An 18,331-nucleotide genomic window follows, 5' to 3' on the forward strand; every position below is an offset into this window, starting at 1 on the left:
CACAGTGCTGATTCTCAGCATGCTTCATCTTTCAAAGTGAAACTGGAGTCTTGATTCGGTTAAGACAGAGGAACTGATGCAGGGAGAGAGACGCTGAGGCATGCGATGACACAGAAACAGAACCATTTTGGACCTGAAGATCACATAGTCCCCCTCTGCACTGCTCCCAGCCTTTGGATAAAAGGATAACTCCTGGAGTGAAATAAGTCACATGTTTTCTGACCTGTTACTAGCACACGCTTTTTGGAAGGAACTTGCACACCTCATCGTTTTGAAGGGTATGTTACAATGTTGAGTTTGTAAAGATGCATGGATGGAAATCAATGAATGATTTGTTTTTCCTTGCAAAATTTTAACAGATTTTGGCTCTCCTAGCTGTCTCTTTTTATAATGCTGACTTCACAAGCCTCAGTGTCTGGTAGCTGTACTGATTGCTAATCCTATATTTTCTGCTGCAAGGAAAATGGAGGTGGCCAGCAGGTCATACTCGGAAGCTTATCATTGGAGGCAGAGTTCTGTACTTCAGAGGGTGAAAATGGCAAAAGTTAATTATTTCCACTTAAATTCACTTTAAATGGGGAAGTATATTATGTCAATAATTTCAAAGGAATGTTTAGCCTTCCAGTTCCCTGTATTCACTGCTGGTGAATTTGGTACTAATAGCTGACTTTTTCATAATTTAGGAAATAATCCTCCAAGAAAGCGCAGCCTGTCCTCCCATGTAAGTGTTGTGAAATTATTATTAATAGTAGTATTAGTATTAAACAGTTTACTTGTTGTGTCTTTAATTTAGCAGAGTGGGAGAAAAAGACAGAAGCAATTGAACATTGTTTTAGTGTGATCCCTGTATTTACAGACAGCCTTAAACAGAGAGTGTAGGTGTCACATCTGTTCTAATTGCGATCATTCTGTGGGTTTGAAACAGTCTTTAAAAAATAAAAGTGATAACTCTCTTTACCACTTTCTTTTTATAAGCACATGCCTTGTATCTTAAACAAAACACATAATTTATGTGAGAAAGAAGATCATTTCATAACTAGGTGCCAAAATGTATTCTTTTTTCCTGTGTGGATATAGAAATAGAATCATAGAAAATAATACAGTCAGATCTGAGATAATTGAATTACGAGGTTAAGCACGTATGATTCATTCAGGTACTAGTGGTTTTGTGGTGATACAGACTGAATGGTATGGATTCTAGTTGTTTAAAACTTCAGTTTGAATGAACTGAAAGGAAACAGTATTTTGGGGCGGAGTATGAATCACGTTTTATCGTAAGACAAATGTTTTGCTATTTTATCAGGTTTTCGATAGACAAAGTTTTAAGATTCAGTTCTATGTTCACTCTTGCTAACAAAATGCTAACCTGTATTTTATTTGAATATTAGAAATTGAGAGCTGTCAACTTAGTTTGATTTGATGCAGATAATCCAAAGCAGGAAGTGGTGCCTTAGCTGTGCTGTCCAAGGTCAGACACAGTGTGGAAAGAAAGGAGAAGCCAGATAGCTTAGAAGACTTACTCATGTTGATTCTTAGGTTTGTTATGATATAAAATCTTTACCTCTGTTATAGAGTAAAACCTGGAAGTCTCTTTTACCTCATACTCTCTATTTGAGACTGGCAAGTGGCTCTTGCTCCCAAACAGGATCAAACCTAAAAAAAACCCAAGCAAAACTAAAACAGCAGCTAAGCATTGAAGCTATGATAGCAAGCCAGCCTCTCTCCACTGAAGTACTTTTGACTCCATGTTGTTATTTTTGGCTATTCTGAATGATGTGATATCTTTTATAACCATGTGTTGCACTGCTCCTACTGACAAATCAACTTCTGTTTGTTTTTAGATCCAAATCTTGATGTGAAATGGGTACAAACTTCTACAAACTCCTTTTTGACATTTCTGAGGCTTTGGTCACAGATGACCTTGCGGCCATGAAGTTTCTCAGCATGGAGCACATCCCCGTGAGGAAGCTGGAAGCCATCCAGGAGCCCAAGGCCTTCTTGAGAGAGCTGCAGGAGAAAGGCATGATACAAGAGGGGAACCTGTCCTTCCTGAAGGAGCTGCTCTACCGGATCAGTCGGATCGACCTCCTGGAAACCCTCCTGGGCTCTAGTGGACAGGAGGTGGAGAGGGAGCTTCAGATCCCAGGCAGGGCAAAGGTGTCAGCCTACAGGTAAGTGGAGAAGTATTAAAGTTTTGCATGCAAAACGCACAGCAGTTCTGTTGTGTACTGTCTTGTTTTCTGTCTGCGCTGCTGTTTTATGAATATCCCAGCAGAAGTGTATTTATTGCCACACCACTATGTGCCATTGTGAGTTTTACATTGTGCAGTTCACGTGTGTAATTGTGGTGTTCACCTCTCATAACTTTCATATTTAGACTTTTTCTATTCCTTATTGCCAGGCAACTGCTATATGGAATTGCAGAGGACTTGTCTCCAGAAGACGTAAAGTGCGTGAAGTTCCTGCTCCGAAAACGAATACCCAACAGCAAACTCCAGGATAATGCTGTATGCATAGTGTTCTTGCTCAAGTGATCTCACTAAGTTTCTTGAAAGGCTAGTTCAAGAGTTTGCTAGGTCTTGTAAGAAAGGAAGGAGAAAGCAGTCTGCTCCCTCTAAAGTCTGTTGTTGGAACAACTGTGATGATAGCTGATAGGAGCTGTGTAAATGAATGGACCCTTTTTTCCTCATTATATTTTTCTCTGCCCTTTTTTGCTTTGTTTCCTTTTTTCCTAGCATCACCTGTCTTCCTGATCTTTTCTTCTTGCAAAATCCATCGTTCTCTTCCATTCTTCTTTTCTTGGCATTTATAAGATGTACATCTGCTGTATCTAGGAAGAATGATGTTTGCTGGAGGAAAAACAATGTTTTGGAGACAGAAAAATCAAGTTTTAATGTGAGTTCAGCTGTAGATTTTTGTGTGTCACTGGGTACATTTGCTTTTCTATTGTAATTTGGGGTAACAGCATTTTGTTAACTCCCCCACAAAAGTATGAAGAGATCTGATGACTTTGTTTAATACCGGTATTGCAAATAATGATCAGTGTTATAAAAATGCAACCTTAGTGATGTTTTTCTTCAGTTGCATTGCATCCCAACCCTTGTGATGAGGTTTGAAGGGGGAAAAAAAAACAGTCTTTAGCTAGTCAGCCTCTGGGAATGATGATGTTATCTTCTTCTTTGTCCAGAAGTGCCTGATACTGCAGTTAATGACGGTCGCTGTATGAGTTTGGGTTCTGTGTGTTTGTTTTACCAGTCAATGCTGAAGGTCTTACTGGAAATGGAAAGAAAAGCGTTAATTAAAGAAGATGACCTGTCAATGCTGAAAGATATATTAAAGGGATTTAGAGCTGACATCACAAAAAAAGTTGTTACCTTTGAAGAACAAAAAAAAGGTAAATTATTTAACCTGTTGCTTAAGAGTAGAGCGCGTATGTGTGTCTGTGTGTGTCTGTGTGTGTCTATGTTTGTGTGTGTCATTTTTGTGGCTTCATCCTTGGCAGCTTCAGAGTCCAGAAGGTAAGAGAGAGACCTTACAGTATCCTAGGATGGGCAGAGTGGCTCTTGGTACCTGTGATTTCTGAAGTTTACTGCTACTTAAAGCTATTAGCTAGCGTGTAGCCATTAACTTTCTGTAGTAGATGTGAGATCTCAAAGGCTTAAGTATATCTGGGCTATTGAAGCTGAGATGGTGGCTTCTCACACCACAAGTGGGTCTTCCCTTTTTGAGAAACAGGATGTGTCAACCTACAACAGCTGAGACCTACTAAATTTTTCCTCAGAACCACCTTTTGGATGACTCAGGTCACGTGTTTCCTTAGACATATCAATGCAGAGATACCAGCCAGTTTCCCCAGCATGTCTTTGCACTGCTGAGATGTTCTTGTGTCTGTAAAAGAGCAGAAGAAAACTGCCAAGCCCTTTTTCAGGGGAACATATTTTTAGACTTGCTATTATTATTTTGTCCCCCTTGATAAGCAGGAAAAGAACATGTCTTACAGAGCTTGATGCCCTGACGATTCAATTCCATTTAAACACATGTGTGTAACTTGTAGAAGGCCAAAAAAATTTGTTTCCTTTGTTTCAAAGTCATTGGTTTGATTTCTTCACTTACTTCAGACACTTGTGTTCAAAGAAGTGTTTTGCTGCTTTAGGAGGTCTTCTGTTATACTGGTGTTCTGCATCTTTGCTGTGTCCACCCAAACAGTAGAGCTGTCTGGAGACGAGACAATGGCATCAGAAGTAAACGCACTAGGTGTAGTGTATCACTGTACAAAAACGCGCCTCCTCTCTTACTTACATATCCCATAATGGAGATGGTAGCAAATGGCATGCCTGAGGTGCTTACTCACATTCAGCCCTTTATTCTCTGGATCTTGCTACCGCTAAAAGAGCAGAGAAGAACACAGCTCTGCAGAGCTGCAATAACCATCAGTCTGTGAAACTGGGACCCTGCTTGGCCTGGCTGTACAAAATGATGGTGTCTCAGCTGTGTGGGAACCATTCTTCAGCTCACTCCTTGTACTATTTTTTCTTTGAGTGCTGAAATATGCACAGTGGAAGATTTATGGTTTTAGACCTAAAATGTCCTGTTTATCTTCTCCCTTTTAGAAAATGATTGTAAGGAAAAACTCCTCTATCCAGCGCCTGTATCTGTGCATCCAGCAAGGCAAACAGCAGAGAGTGAGACACGACACCTGGTGAGAAATACCTCAAGGTTACGTTTAAAATATTTATCCAAGTTCTGGGAGGGGGGACTAGAAATTCTTAACACTGAGCAAGTGGAAGCGCTGAAAGCTAGGGATTCTGGCTTTATATGTAGGTCTTGTAACAATTCCTCATTTCAAAACAAGACCAACCCTTGTTCCTTATTGAGGACCTTACTTTCAGCAATCTTTCATGCAAGAAATGAAGGAGTAGCTGTTGTGTGAAGAAAACTGAGCTTAAGAATAATGGAGACTGGGACACTGAAGTCCTGCTCAGGATACTCTTGGACAGATGGGAAGGGAACAACAGAATCTGCTACCTCACTAAAAACCCACCAGGGCTCTCAGAGGGAATGGTAAGGTGCAGGAACTTTTCCTCTGCACATGTAAACTTATCTTTCTGGATACTTGCTTTCTCCCATGCCAAGATCATATCCCAACCACAGAGTGAAAGGAGAGGGAGGATTCAGAAAGACAAAGCAGATTTCTCTCTCCTGTAGCTAGCTTTTATTTTTAGGCTTTTCTTTTCTTGTATTTTGGCCCTCATGAATTTTTTTGCACTTGGACACGAAGAGCCAACAATCTATGTGTAGCATATTTCTCTTTTGGATGCTTGGCTCTGCTTTCTTATCTGCTTTCTTTGTTTCTACAGTCTGTGGAATCATATAAAATGAAAAATAACCCTCATGGTTACTGTGTGATTCTTAACAACTACATTTTTCAAAATGCGTGTCAAATCAGACAAGGAACAATTGAAGATGGAGGTAAATACTTTTTTAATCCAGCTACTGGCTTGTTTGGTTTTCTCCTCTGATAGTTCTCTGACAGAGTTGTCTAAGCTTGCCTGTGAAGAAGAATCATGTCCGCTGAGTTCCTTTGCCTCCAGAGTAACTGGAGTGACAGTCACTATAGAAATCAGAAATGTGCCACTTCCAACAGTTCAGCTGATGGCTTAAAAGAAGGAACTGTTTTCTGTTCTAGATAAGAAGAGTCATCCAAATAGTGAAGGAGGCATTACTATTCTGCCTTTTCACCTTTTGGTTGTTTTTTAATTCTTAGTTATTATGGAGTTAAGTTTTTAAGTCCTTAAATTCTCTTTAATGCTCAAATGCTACCGCTTTATAATTTTCTTTAAAGCCTGTCTTCTTGCAAGAGTCACTTCTAAAATAAGCAGAAGTTTATCTTAAAGTAAAATCTGTTTCATGAAAGCACACATCACTGGTATTTGAACTCCATCCAGCCTGTCTACAAACTGCTTGCTTCCCAGCTACTTTCTCACTACCCACACAACCATTCAGCCAAATTTGATGATAAGTGTACATAGCATTTGTTAGATGGTTACTCTCCCTTCCTTCTTGCTGCATTGATCATTCTCACAGGATGAGGGACCTACTTCACTTAAGATTGTACAGTTTGTCATTCTAAAGAGTTACCTCTTTAACTTGCTAGGTGTTGTTCTTAAGCATCTGAGATTATTAGGCAATGCACAGTTAAAGCTTGCTTTAAGATTGTAAACTTTACTAGTTTTTGCCAGTTAGATAATCTGAAACCTGGGGGGGGGGGGGGGGGGGGTGTTAGATAGTGTGATGCTTAACCCGGTTGTGTTAAAAAACAGGCATTTGGGTTTTTCTAATCAGATTTGGCACGCTAAGAGTCAGGTGAGTTTATTGCTGGGATCTGAACACCTGCTAATATCTGATTATCACACAAACACTGATGTTTCAGCATTTTCATTGTCACTGTTTAACAAGTGCCTTTTGGCTTTTTTTCTTAGAGGCTGTGAAGAGGGTCTTTGAGTGGCTTCGGTTTGAGACAGTTGAGCACATGGATCTAGAAGCAAAGCAAATATATGAGAAAGTTAAAACATACAGTGAAAAGGATCATAGTCACATGGACTGTTTCGCTTGCTTCATTTTTTCCCATGGTGAAAAAGACAAAATAAAAGGCGTTGATGATCAGTTTGTAAATATTAAAGATTTAGTCTCCTGCTTCAGTGGATCCAATTGCCCTTCTCTTGCTGGCAAACCCAAGCTGTTTTTCATCCAGGCTTGCCAAGGCTCTGTCGATCACCCACCTGTCACAGTAAAAGAAGACTTTTATGGCCATCTTGAGATGGATGCTACCCCTCTGATTTCCATTCCTGATGAGGCTGATATTTTGGTTGGCATGGCTACGGTGGAACACTACAAGTGCTATCGCTGTACAAACACTGGAAGTGTTTATATACAATGCCTCTGTGAAAAGATGAAGTTGCTTTGCCCACAGTAAGTACTGTTTTTAAGTCATGTACATTTGGGGTGCTGCAGGCATACATTCATAAGCATGCTGTGCTGAAACAACGGTGTTTTGCATTTGTGCTATAAAATGCTTTTCACCTGCAGCAATTGTTCTGGAACTAGGCATTGCTATTCTTCTAGAGATGAACCAAAGCATAAGTGAATTCCCCGAGTTTGCCTGTGAAAGAATCCGGGGTGTAATGCTGGAACACTGCCTATAGACAAGTGTGTGTATGTGTGTGCATGTGTTTTAATATTTTTTGACTGATAAATGATTTTTCTTCCAGTGAAACCTGATGGGAGGCAAATTTGTTGAGTGATTACACAGATGAAAAAAAAATCAGTGTTCTTTAGTCATAACTTTCATTGTTGCCTCCCTCCTGTCCCCATCAGAAACTCAACTCAGAAAATAGAATTTCTCTTCAGACATCACTTTCTCCAGAAGAGGGCATGTAGAATTTAGTAGAATGCATAGGTCTGAGTCTGTCTCACCTTCGTGTGCTCTTCTGCTGTAAGCAAAGCAGGGGACTGTATTTGCTGGTAAAGCAATGCTACATGGAGGACACTTTTATTCCCCCAAACACACTGAAATCAGTGGTTACATATAAGAGTGTGCAGTTTCAGGATAGGCAGGGTGAGAGGAAAATATTAGCCTTCCCTGAGATAGCATTTTATTGGACCAAACATAGATCAGCCTCTTGGCTTAGCTGCAAGTATCGTGTATCTCAGTGTAATGTTTCTTCATTTTTGTTCAAGTGGCAAGGATCTCCTCACCATCCTGACAGAAGTGAGCAAGGAAGTGGGAAGAAAAGATTTAAATGGATGGAAGCAGATGCCAAAGATAACATCAACCCTACGGAAGCAATTGATCTTCCAAATTCCATAATGTCAGTCAGTCAAAATGGAGAAAAATAAGAATACCCTTGGTTAGGAATCACACCTGAAATGGGCTTTCACGGGGAAAGGAATTTGCAAGTGAAATTATCCTGATTTGGATATTTGGCCCCAGTCATTCAAGGGGCCATTGGATCTAAATTTTCTGATTCCCACGTTTCATCAGTCTCCTGAAACCTGGATCTGCAGCAAGCCTGGGAAGGCTCCAGAGGAGTACAGATCTGACTTTCTGTCCTGCATAGCACTGGGGTCTGTTCAATCTGCACTTCAAGGGAGGAAGCACCTGCAAGTGTAATGATTTTTTTTTTAGGAGTTATTAGATGCAACAGAAGTCCTATTTCTGTCCAAGTTTTTATAAGTCCCTGAAATCTGCAGAAAAGAACAGATGGATTCAGAATGCTGATCCCTTCCCAGGAAGCATGTGCAAGATTGTAACTGACTTAGCCACAGGTGAATCATTGGCTGTCTCTGGAGGCTGTGTAATTTTTCATGGAAAATAACATGCTTGTGCAGAAGGACCAAAGAAAGAAGAGATGATTATGATAATACAAGTTTGGTTATTTTTCCTCCAAATATTTGGGTTCCCTTGGTTTTAATTTACTTGGCTAAACAGCACTGCTGGTTAGGTTTTTTAATAATAAGAGTTCTTGACTGTGTTTTCTGTCAGAGCTCTGAGGTGACAGTCAGTTCTGAATAGCTCTTAACTTCTGGAAGGAAGGTCCCACTCCACTACAGAATTACAGAATCACAGAATAGTCTGGGTTGGAAGTGACCTAAGAAGAAAGGTCACCTAAATCAGCAAGCAGGGACATCTTCAACTAGACCAGGTTGCCCAGAACCACATCCAGCCTGACCTTGAATGTCTCCAGGGATGGTGCATCCACCACCTCTCTGGGCAACCCGTGCCAGTGTTTTACTACCCTCATTGTAAAGAATTTCTTTCTCACATCCAGCCTGAATCTCCCCTTTTTTAGTTTAAAACCATTACCCCTCATCCTATTGCAGCAGGCCCTGCTAAAGCGTCTCGCCCCATCTTTCTTATAGCCTCCTATTAAGTACTCAAAGGCCACAATAAGGTCTCCCTGAAATCTTCTCAAGGCTAAACTACCCCACCTCTCTCAGCCTTTCCTCATAGGAGAGTTGCTCCAGCCCTCTGTTCATTTTTGTGTCTCTTCTCTGGACCCTCTCCAATAGGTCTTGTACTGAGGACTTCAGAGTAGGATGCAGTACTCCAGGTGGGGTGTCACCAGAGCAGAGCAGCAGAATTAGGTCCACTGCTCTGAGATGCCTTCTCCCCCTGGCAACTGACTCTAGCTTCTGTGGACTGTTGTTTCTGTCGTAATAAATACTGTCGGTTTTCACATCGCCTTTGTTTGTGGTGTGTTTCCCTTTTGGATGAGCTGACTTCTATGTCAGCAGAAGTATTTATTTTGCTTATGTTGAAGTATTTGATGGCAGCCACCCCAAGGGGTAGTATATTGATATCCCTTCATTAGCAGCTGGAAAGATGGTCAGAAAGAATAAGTTTAAGTTCAGCACCTTCTAATAATGGCAGCTGATGCCAGTGAGGCTACTCTCATCTTGCACATGTGTGTGAGAGCTGTATGGGATTCTAATGGCTGTGATCCTTTTGAGCTTGTAACATGATAAAGGATGATTGGAGACACTTTGTAATTCCTGCCTTTTTTTTTTTTTTTGGCTTTTTATTTTTTTTAAATCTATGTGTACCCATAAAGCAGGAGTTTTTGTTCAATCCTGCTTCTGTTCTTGAGGTGAAACTGTTTTTTTCTTAATTCCACACAATGTGTTGGCAGTTGCATTTTGCTCCCCTTATCCCTTCTCATCTTCCAAGTAAAAGGGAGAATGCCTATTCTTCAATCACAGCTCTGTTCACACAGGTTTATCTATGTAAAAGAGAATGCCATTTGTGGCAAGAGTTAGCAGAAGTTGTTGCCAGGTATGATACAGTTCTGTGGCTGACGTTTGGTTAACCATTTAGGAAATGTGACAACAATTCATTTACATTTTTGTAACATTTTCATAAATGAGACCTTGATATGAAGTTAGCAATTAGATTCGTAAATGTTGTTTTATGATAAGGAAATACAGCTTAAACGAAACAACTGTTTTTCCTTTAGGAGAAACTTACTGGAACATGACAGCTGCTCCAGTAGTGGAGTTGTGAATCTACAGCATTTCTGTTTTTTCCTATTTCTCTGTTTAAGAGTTCCGGGCTCTCAGACCAAGTTCTTTCAGATATTCCCCCTGAGGAGAAACTGGATGTCAAATTTACTTATTTGGTGTATTTGGTGCTACATGAGATTTTGATTTTAGCAGAGTGATCCAGCAGCATACTGAAATCCTAACACAAGCATAATTTAGCAATTGGAATACACACTTGAATCACAATACAAATACGATTCTCATTTCCCATCTCTCTCTGCTCACCATGATGGCATGGGAGTTTGTTTCACCTGTTAAAATCAGGCCACTTCCATACCTAACATTATTGCCTGCTGATGAAGACCTACTAGAAGGGAGATAAAACCCTGTTGAAATCCTCTAAAGGACTGCAGGAAGTAACCATACTGTGAATTTATATGTAGCTCATGCAGTGGTCAAGGAAGGAGAAAACACGTTTTCAGTTTTATGGTTTTGAGCAAAAGTAGGTTCACACACACCTGTGGCTGATACGTTCCTGCATGGATCTGTGGCCCTCCCACAGAACTGAGAGGCAACAAGGAAGCTGGATCTGCAATTTTCTGACTTTCCTCTGTAGCACAACTTGGAGAACAGTGATGGGCAATTGCCTTTCCTCTCCGAAGGCTCTCAGCTACAGTTACTTTGCCTGTCCTCCCTTTCCTTCAAGTCGTGGCTGGGAAACCAAATGCTGTAGCAAAACAATCCTGGCACTTAATCCTGTGTTTTGTTTTCAGCCATCAGAAGCACTGCCACCAAAAAGTAGAGTCAGAAGATTGGTAGGAAAGTGACATTGGTGAGTTGAAGTCCTGCAGGCTTAAGCTGAAAGCAGGCAAAACCAGAGTGATGCTGTTCAAAAAGGGAAATTCTTAGAAGAATGTTCAGGAGGACTGTTGGGTGCAGAAGCAGAAATAATGTATTCAGCGGCCTGAATCTCTGCCCAGTCATTTGTATCTTGCTACCTACTTGTTCAGTTTAACATCCTTTTCCCAGAGAGCTATGTGCACCCACTTAACATGGGAAGCTGGTCATTATCTCCATGGTAATGTGTTTAGGGTGAATGTGTTGCTCTTGGGATGGGTTAGTGGTACATGACAGGAGCCTGCCTGTGTTCAGGTTACTGCTGGCCTCTCCCATCAAAGGGGCTGCTGGAAGTATGTGTTTTCCCACCGTCTATATAAAGGTTCACTCTTGGTTCTCAAAGTGGTGAGACATTCAGGTACTGTGGAACTTTGGTTAGTTGAACTGTTGGCTGTGTCTGTGGTCTGTAAGATTTCCTGCAGGAAATCTTGAAGGACAGGGAGAAGTGGAAAGAAAAGACACTATTTAGGAGATTAGCTATGCTAGTTTTTGGGTGTTTAGCCCTTGATGGTTACCCTTTTTATTCTGACCCCTAATAATATTGGCACATCCTCATGAAGTCATTCAGATCTGCCTCTTTTCACTAGAGATACACCAAACTATGAACAGAGAATGGCATGTTTAATCTGCAAGAGCTTCTGGTCAATGTGCTAAAAAATGCAGTTGAGGTCTTTGGGAATTCCCAGTGAGTAATTTTGCATCCTTTCTGTAACTGTGCCTTTGCTTGTTACTGTGTCTGTTCTGGTTTTGACAGCCACAGGAATTCCCCAGGTCCAAATGTGGTTGGCTCTTTTGGGTACCAACTGTAATACATTTCTACACAGGTGGACCATCATTATGGACATGTCTTCTGGGCTTGGTTTAGATCTTTTATTATTAGTTTCGTATGTGCAACTGTTTTGTGTTTAGGTTTTATTTGCCCAGATACATGCGTGCATAGAGAAGGATCCGTACCTCCTGCATCCTATTTACTAGGAAGAACTTGTTTTTAACTTGTCTTGAGGGCAGGTTACCTCCTGTAAATTAAGTCAGGTCAGTGGCGTTACAAGCTTCTCCCCCCATCTATTGAAAGGGCAATGAATTGTGCCTTTAGACCAGGGAGAGAGCGTGGGCCGAAGTGAGAGCTTGAGCCCCACACTACCCGGTTCGGTCTTCTCGAGAATGGAGTCGGGCACAGTCAGCGCTCCGTAAGTGTGAGCGGCGGGGCAAGGCGGGGCTAAACTGCGCCTGGGAGAAGCCTCTCTGCCAGCGCGCAATCTCCAAGCTAAGCTACGGGGAGTTCCGCTCTCATTGTTTGACGTTCCGAATGGAGAAGAACTGCATCGCCCGAGCACCGCCTCCTGCCCGCCCCATCCCGGCGGCGGGCGGAAGAGGCCTCGCTCCAGGCCGCGGGCTCGGCCGTGCGGCGCCATGGAGTTCCCGAGGCGGCGGCTGCTGATGGTCAGCGAGGAGCTGGGCGAGGGCGACCTGGCGGCTCTCAAGTTCCTCAGCCAGGGACACATTGCTATGAGGAAGCTGGAAGCCATCCAGAAGGCACAGGACTTCTTCGAAGCCCTGCAGGAAAAAGGCATGATCGAGGAGAAGAACCTTTTCTTCCTGAAGGAGCTGCTCTATCGGATCCGTCGGATCGACGTCCTGGAATCCCGCCTGGGCACCAGCCGGCAGGAGATGGAGAGGGAGCTCCAGATCCCAGGCCGGGCAAAAGTGTCACCCTACAGGTGAGTGACCGGTGGCCGCGCTGAGCTTCCCCTGGCAGCGTGAAAATGGTTTGATTTCAGGCTGTCCCGGGAGCAACGTCCCCCATTTTAAAAGACAAGAGAGACGTTTGTGCCTGGGAGGAAGACAGAAGTGAAAGGTTAAAGGGGTTGGATAGCACGGACCTAAATTGTGTGGTCAATATTGGGAACAGCATGAAAGTGTCCTCCGCTTCTCTTTCTAGATACCTGCTCTTTCAGCTGTCAGAAGACATCACTGAACATGAGCTGAAGTCTTTCAAGTTTCTTTTGGGGCAAGAACTACCAAAATGCAGGCTAATGCCTAAGGCTGTAAGAATTCTTTAACACTCTCTCCTCCCTGCCCCCTCTTTATAAAATGAGTATTATAATCCATAGATGCATTTGGGTTGCTATGAGGGGAAAGAGCGTCACTTTCTTTGTGGTGTCCCTCTTATGATGAAAACACCGTTAAGAGAAAGGTGCACCTGGAAAGGGATTATTGGCTCTCTGGTGCATATGGGACTTGTCTGTGCTAGTGTTCTGTGTAGCTTTTGCAGTAGTGTCAAGGCCTGGAGAGCATGGGCAAGCACTGCACCAGGCAGAGCAGCCTTCACATCCAAGCACCACATAGGGCTTTAGGGGACTCAGTGGCTTTGATCAGTGGAAGATGTGATCATATTCATTCATCTTGCCCAGCTGATTTTCTTCTGGCTGCTTTTTAAGCCATTCTCAGACACAGAAAATCAGTCACTGTGGCTGTTACCAGGGCTAAGGCCCGAAAGCCTGGAGTTTACAAACAGCCTTGCGGGCAATCAGCTGCTCTTATACTAATTTCAGTCTGCACTTCTGACTCCTGGGTCTCTGTTCTGCCTAATGAAACTGTTGTAGCATTTTCCCTCTTTTCTTAGAGGAGAGATTGTTACTATCTAGGGATAGCTGTTCTGATAGATCCTTGGGTGACCACTGTGCTCTGCCACTCACTGTTTGGCAAGAGCTCCTGCCCCTTGGGTCCCGTTTTTCTTCAGAGCACTCTCTACACCATACTTGCATGGTTATAGCCACTTTTGCCATTGCTCAAGATGTACTGCTACAGTACCTTAAACCTTAGGTGCACATGCACATGCTGCCACTTCCCTCACAGTGCGGAATGGATGTGCCCTAAGAGCAAACTGCCTTTCTGATTACCCAGACAATGCTTGACGTTTTCACTGAGATGGAGAAGAAGGGGATTTTGGGAGAAGACAACCTAAGTGTCCTGAAGAGTCTCTGTGCAGAAGTTGACATCAGCCTGTTGAAGACAATTGAAGAGTATGAATTAAAATTTGGTAAAACAAAAGAAAGGCCTCTTTCCCATAGTTATTCTTGCAGTAACTCATGGGTATCACACAGGACTAACAATGAATACTTTTCAGGTGAAGAAGAGATGGTTGTCACAGAGGCACGAAGGGGCAGCACAGGAGGCACTGAAGGTAATTGAAACTCTCAAAAAACTTAATGTTTAGATTTTTTGCTCTTCAGCTTTTGGACTACACCACTGGCATCCTCTTTACACAGGGGCCTCTCTAAAACCTGATGAGCATCCACTTATTAACCGATCACAATACATTTGACTCCCTTTTAGTTGATTACCTAGTGGTTTATAGCTAACAAGAATAGTTGTTCAAACACAATTCAGTTTTCAGAGGGAAGTTTTACCCTGGGAGGTACTTGGGCGGATGGAGAATAAGAACAGAACTTCTACCTCTAGCACTACATTTTGTACTTAACACTTTTTTGTCTGTTTTCAGCCCATGACAGATACCTGGCGTCATCCGTGGCACCCGATTCTCCCGACAGACAGAATGAATCTTCCCAGGTAAGCCAGTTGGTTTCTTAGAAACATAATTTTGTCTTAGAAGTGATGGTCGCTCTAGGAGGTGAACAATTATTAGCCCAACTGTTAAAAGCAATGTCTAGAAAAAGAAAAACGCACCACTCTGTAACAACCTTTATTGTGAAGGTAAGCCACAGGCAGTGGCTGCTGCAGTGTTAAAACTTGAGAAACATTCACGAGGACAGTAGGACAGGCTGAGTTCATTATACCAGGAAATACATAGCTGGCAGATGGCTGAGCATGGAAAAGCGGGTGAGTGCAGCACCCATGTGGGCTGAACATGACTGCGGGGCTGAGGGCAGCTGTCATGCTGTGCAGAGACTCCCGAAGGTGGTGGGGCAGTGCACTGACAGATCCTGGGAGCAAAGCTGTATAGGGAGGCTTACCTAGACAAAAAGCCAGCTGGATTTCTCTTTAACCCACTGTGCCATCAGCAAGGGCAGAAAATTACCTGGAGGAGACTGCAGTGGTTTTCACTACTGGTCATTCTTTTCAACAGGTTCAGGCTTACAAAATGACCAGCCGACCCCGGGGAGTGTGCCTCATCCTGAATAATCACAATTTTGCAAAAGCCAGGGAAAGAGTGCCAGAACTGAAAGACATGAAAGATCGGACTGGGACAGATGTTGACGCAGGTATAGTGAACATTAAATATAAGTCTGCATATCTTCAAAAATAGGAACCTCATTTCTTTTTCTGTATTAAAGGTCTGAATTTCAGTCTTCATCCTAGGATACTTTTGTCATAGAGGCTGAGTCAGCTCTGTTGCCTGTGCTGACAAAACTCAATCAATTTGTCAAGCTTTTACTGACTGACTCAGAAAAAATCACTATCATTTTGCAGTTATACTGAGTTTATTGCAGTCTTAAGCAGCAACCTCAGTCTGGACTTTACAAGCTAGTCTAGCTTTGTATCAGCCTTATGCGTACTACCTCTAAGGTTCATGGAATCACAGACAGATTTGCTGCTGAACCAGAACTGGGGGTTAGTGGTCAAAGGAGGAGGATGTTGGAATTTAGGGACTTTTACCTTGCTATTCAGGGGCCTTGATTTTAGTAGGCTGTCCTGCTGCAGCATAGCTCGTTGCAGGTGCTATGGCTGAGATGAATGTATTTGCAGTATCTATGGCAAGAGAGAAAAGCCATCAAGGAGGTGGTTGAATTGAACTGCAAGTTAATTCAAGAATCAGAGTGCAAAGTTTGTCCTCTTGAGAGGGGGGACTAGCTGTAACATGGGTGGGGGAAAGACATACAGCTTGTTTGATAGTTCATACAGAACTTTTCAGACAGAGTAAGAGGCAAGATTGGGAGGAGGCCTTTTAATGAGAGTTGAGGGAAGGTGGTAGAGGTGTGATTATTAGATTACTAGATTATTTTCAGAGCAGGAGTGCAGCTACCTGAATAGTGGTGTAGTAGAATTTCAAACAAAGGTTTATCTCTAGAAATGCAATTTGCAGTCGCAAAGTCCAACTTTCATATAATGAAATAGCTCCGATTCCCTTTCCGTTTACAGGGGCTCTGAAAAGAGTCTTTAGCAAGCTTCATTTTACAATAGCGGAATATAGAGATCTCACTGCAGAAGAAATCCGTAAGACTGTGAACATCTACCGCTGCGAAGACCACAAGGACAAAGACTGTTTTGTTTGCTGTATCCTGTCTCATGGGAAAAAAGGCATGATATATGGAGTTGATGGGCAGGAAGTACCCATCCGGGAACTAACCACTTCCTTCACTGGGCAGAATTGCTACTCACTTGCTGGAAAACCAAAAGTCTTTTTTGTTCAGGCCTGCCAAGGTGATGCTTGCCAGGAAGGTGTGAACATAGAAACAGATTCTAAAGAGCCAGATGATTCTGTAGAAACAGATGCAAGATTTCAGCTCGAGTGCATCCCCACAGAGGCAGACTTCCTCTTGGGCATGGCTACCCTGCAAGATTACGTTTCCTACAGAAGCCCATACCATGGGACCTGGTACATCCAGGCATTGTGCCACCACTTGGAGCACAGCTGTCCTCGGTAAGTGTTTCCATGAACTTTTTGACACCACCTGTATCTTCCTTATGAATGACAGGAGTTGATTTGGATGCAGAGGGAGATGATATGCAGCGGGAACACTCCAATCAAAGTAAAAACAGTAACGTAGGACAGAGCAACACCATGCAGATTGTTCAAAGCAGCTTAGCTAACTGCTTTGAAGCCTATTTAGAACAGGAGCCATTAACATTAGCACTTGCATAGATAAAGATAAACGAGAATGTGGTAATATTTCTGATGTTAACTGCCTCCTACTACAAAGCATACTTCTGTTTTTGCAGAGGCGAAGATATTCTCACCATCCTGACAGCAGTGAATCAGGAGGTGAGCAAAAAGACGTGCCAGCCAAATTCAAGGAAGCAGATGCCACAGCCCACTTTCACATTGAGAAAAAGGCTCATTTTTCCTGTCAACTGAATGGGAGGGAATTGCGCAGCAGAGGGAGCTGGAGCATCCTGGAATTGGCTGTTACCAGCCAAGAATTTGGTAAAACAACAGCTCACCAGCATCAGCTCTTACCACAAGAGCCAATGTTTTTATTCAAAGTACAGCCTTAAGAAGTTTTTATTATTATGTATCACACTTTATACTTGAACCCCTCAGAGCTAGGCTCCCAGTTGGGGGTCACTAGCTCAGTTCTTTTTTCAGCTGTACCACATTACTGTTGCTTTAGTAAGGTATCTTTCCAATGCAGATTTCAAAAAAACCTGTTACAAATCTCTGTATTTTCTATGCCTGACTTTTGCAAAATAAAGGGGAGAACACTGGAAATTTTATAGGATATTATCAAGTTACATCAGTGTGCTTTGTTACTTTTTCTCACCACTTAAAATCGTTAATTTTTGGTGGCTTGGTACAGCTCAAGGAAAAGTTATGCACTTGTCCTCCAGCATCCTCAGCAGGATGTGGCTCTGACCTGCAGAAATAAGGGCAGAGAGATTATAGACTGAGACTGATTAGAACCTTAGCAAGTGGCAGATGCAGCAAGCACTTACAGGAACAGGTAAATCTGTGCCTCTGAATTCTAGGACTAATTTTCCAAGACTGTTAACGATACTCTTCTAGGGATTCATTGTGAAACCATTGAGAGTCGTGCTGAAGCAAGGACAGCTCATGTACAGAAATCTGTCTGTTACTTGGATAGGATCAGAAATGTGCAATCCAAGTGAGGGAAAACAATTATTTTTTTCCTAAATATTGAATAAAAACTGTAAGCAAACAAGCATATTACTCCATGGGCAGGATTATCAATGGAACCTGCTTTCCTGTGGGTTTTCTTCCTTGATCCCTTCTCTCCACACATACTATTCAGCACTTTACCTCCTACACGTCACCTGTGTCCATCAGCAACTTCCAGTTCTGCAGATACATCCTGGGCTCCCTTCCTGTCACGCTGAGGATCCAGCTGGGAATCAGGCAGAGCACAAGTACTGAACTTTCACAGTCCCCTTTCCCTTAGAGGCAGAGGCTGGACCTTCTTTGGTCTGCATTGTTGACAAAGCTTGAGGCAAGAGACTGTGAGCTCAGAGGCATCTGACTGACAGCATGCTCACATAGACAACTTTTTCCCTAGGTATCACAAAGAAAAAGGTACAGCAAATGCAAACAGGTAATTAAAAAAACCCACATACGCAAGCAAAGCAAAACAAGGAATTCATTCACCACCTCCCAGTGGCAGGCAGGTGTTTAGCCATCTCCAGGACACCAGGCCTCCATCAGCTGTAATGGTTACTTGGGAAGACAAACACCAGAACTTTGAATGTCCCCCCACTTTGC

General features: G+C 42.6%; 1 protein-coding gene across 4 annotated transcripts; it reads left to right on the plus strand.

Annotated features, from left to right (window-relative positions):
• Positions 1–1,845: 1,845 nt before the first annotated feature.
• On the plus strand, positions 1,846–17,349 carry LOC133225344 (caspase-8-like). Of its 4 annotated transcripts, XM_061377623.1 has the most exons (8): positions 12,274–12,653; positions 12,875–12,980; positions 13,840–13,975; positions 14,063–14,119; positions 14,438–14,505; positions 15,023–15,158; positions 16,036–16,537; positions 16,837–17,349. In XM_061377623.1, exons 1-8 carry the CDS (start codon positions 12,346–12,348, stop codon positions 16,970–16,972), a joined length of 1,449 nt encoding a protein of 482 aa, XP_061233607.1. In that variant the 5' UTR covers positions 12,274–12,345; the 3' UTR covers positions 16,973–17,349. The 4 variants fall into 4 exon arrangements, with proteins under 4 accessions (XP_061233613.1, XP_061233601.1, XP_061233607.1 ...); XM_061377629.1 differs by lacking the exons at positions 12,274–12,653; positions 12,875–12,980; positions 13,840–13,975; ... (3 more) ...; positions 16,036–16,537; positions 16,837–17,349 and adding exons at positions 1,846–2,171; positions 2,402–2,507; positions 3,256–3,394; ... (2 more) ...; positions 6,480–6,969; positions 7,738–9,236; XM_061377617.1 differs by having other exon boundaries at positions 12,272–12,653; positions 13,840–14,119.
• The last annotated feature ends 982 nt before the right edge of the window (positions 17,350–18,331 follow it).

Source organism: Neopsephotus bourkii, unplaced genomic scaffold (genome assembly GCF_033783945.1).
Source record: "Neopsephotus bourkii isolate Nb327-2 ecotype Australia unplaced genomic scaffold, CSIRO-AGI_Nbou_v1 NB_196, whole genome shotgun sequence".
In the NCBI taxonomy this organism is placed as follows: Eukaryota; Metazoa; Chordata; class Aves; order Psittaciformes; family Psittacidae; genus Neopsephotus; species Neopsephotus bourkii.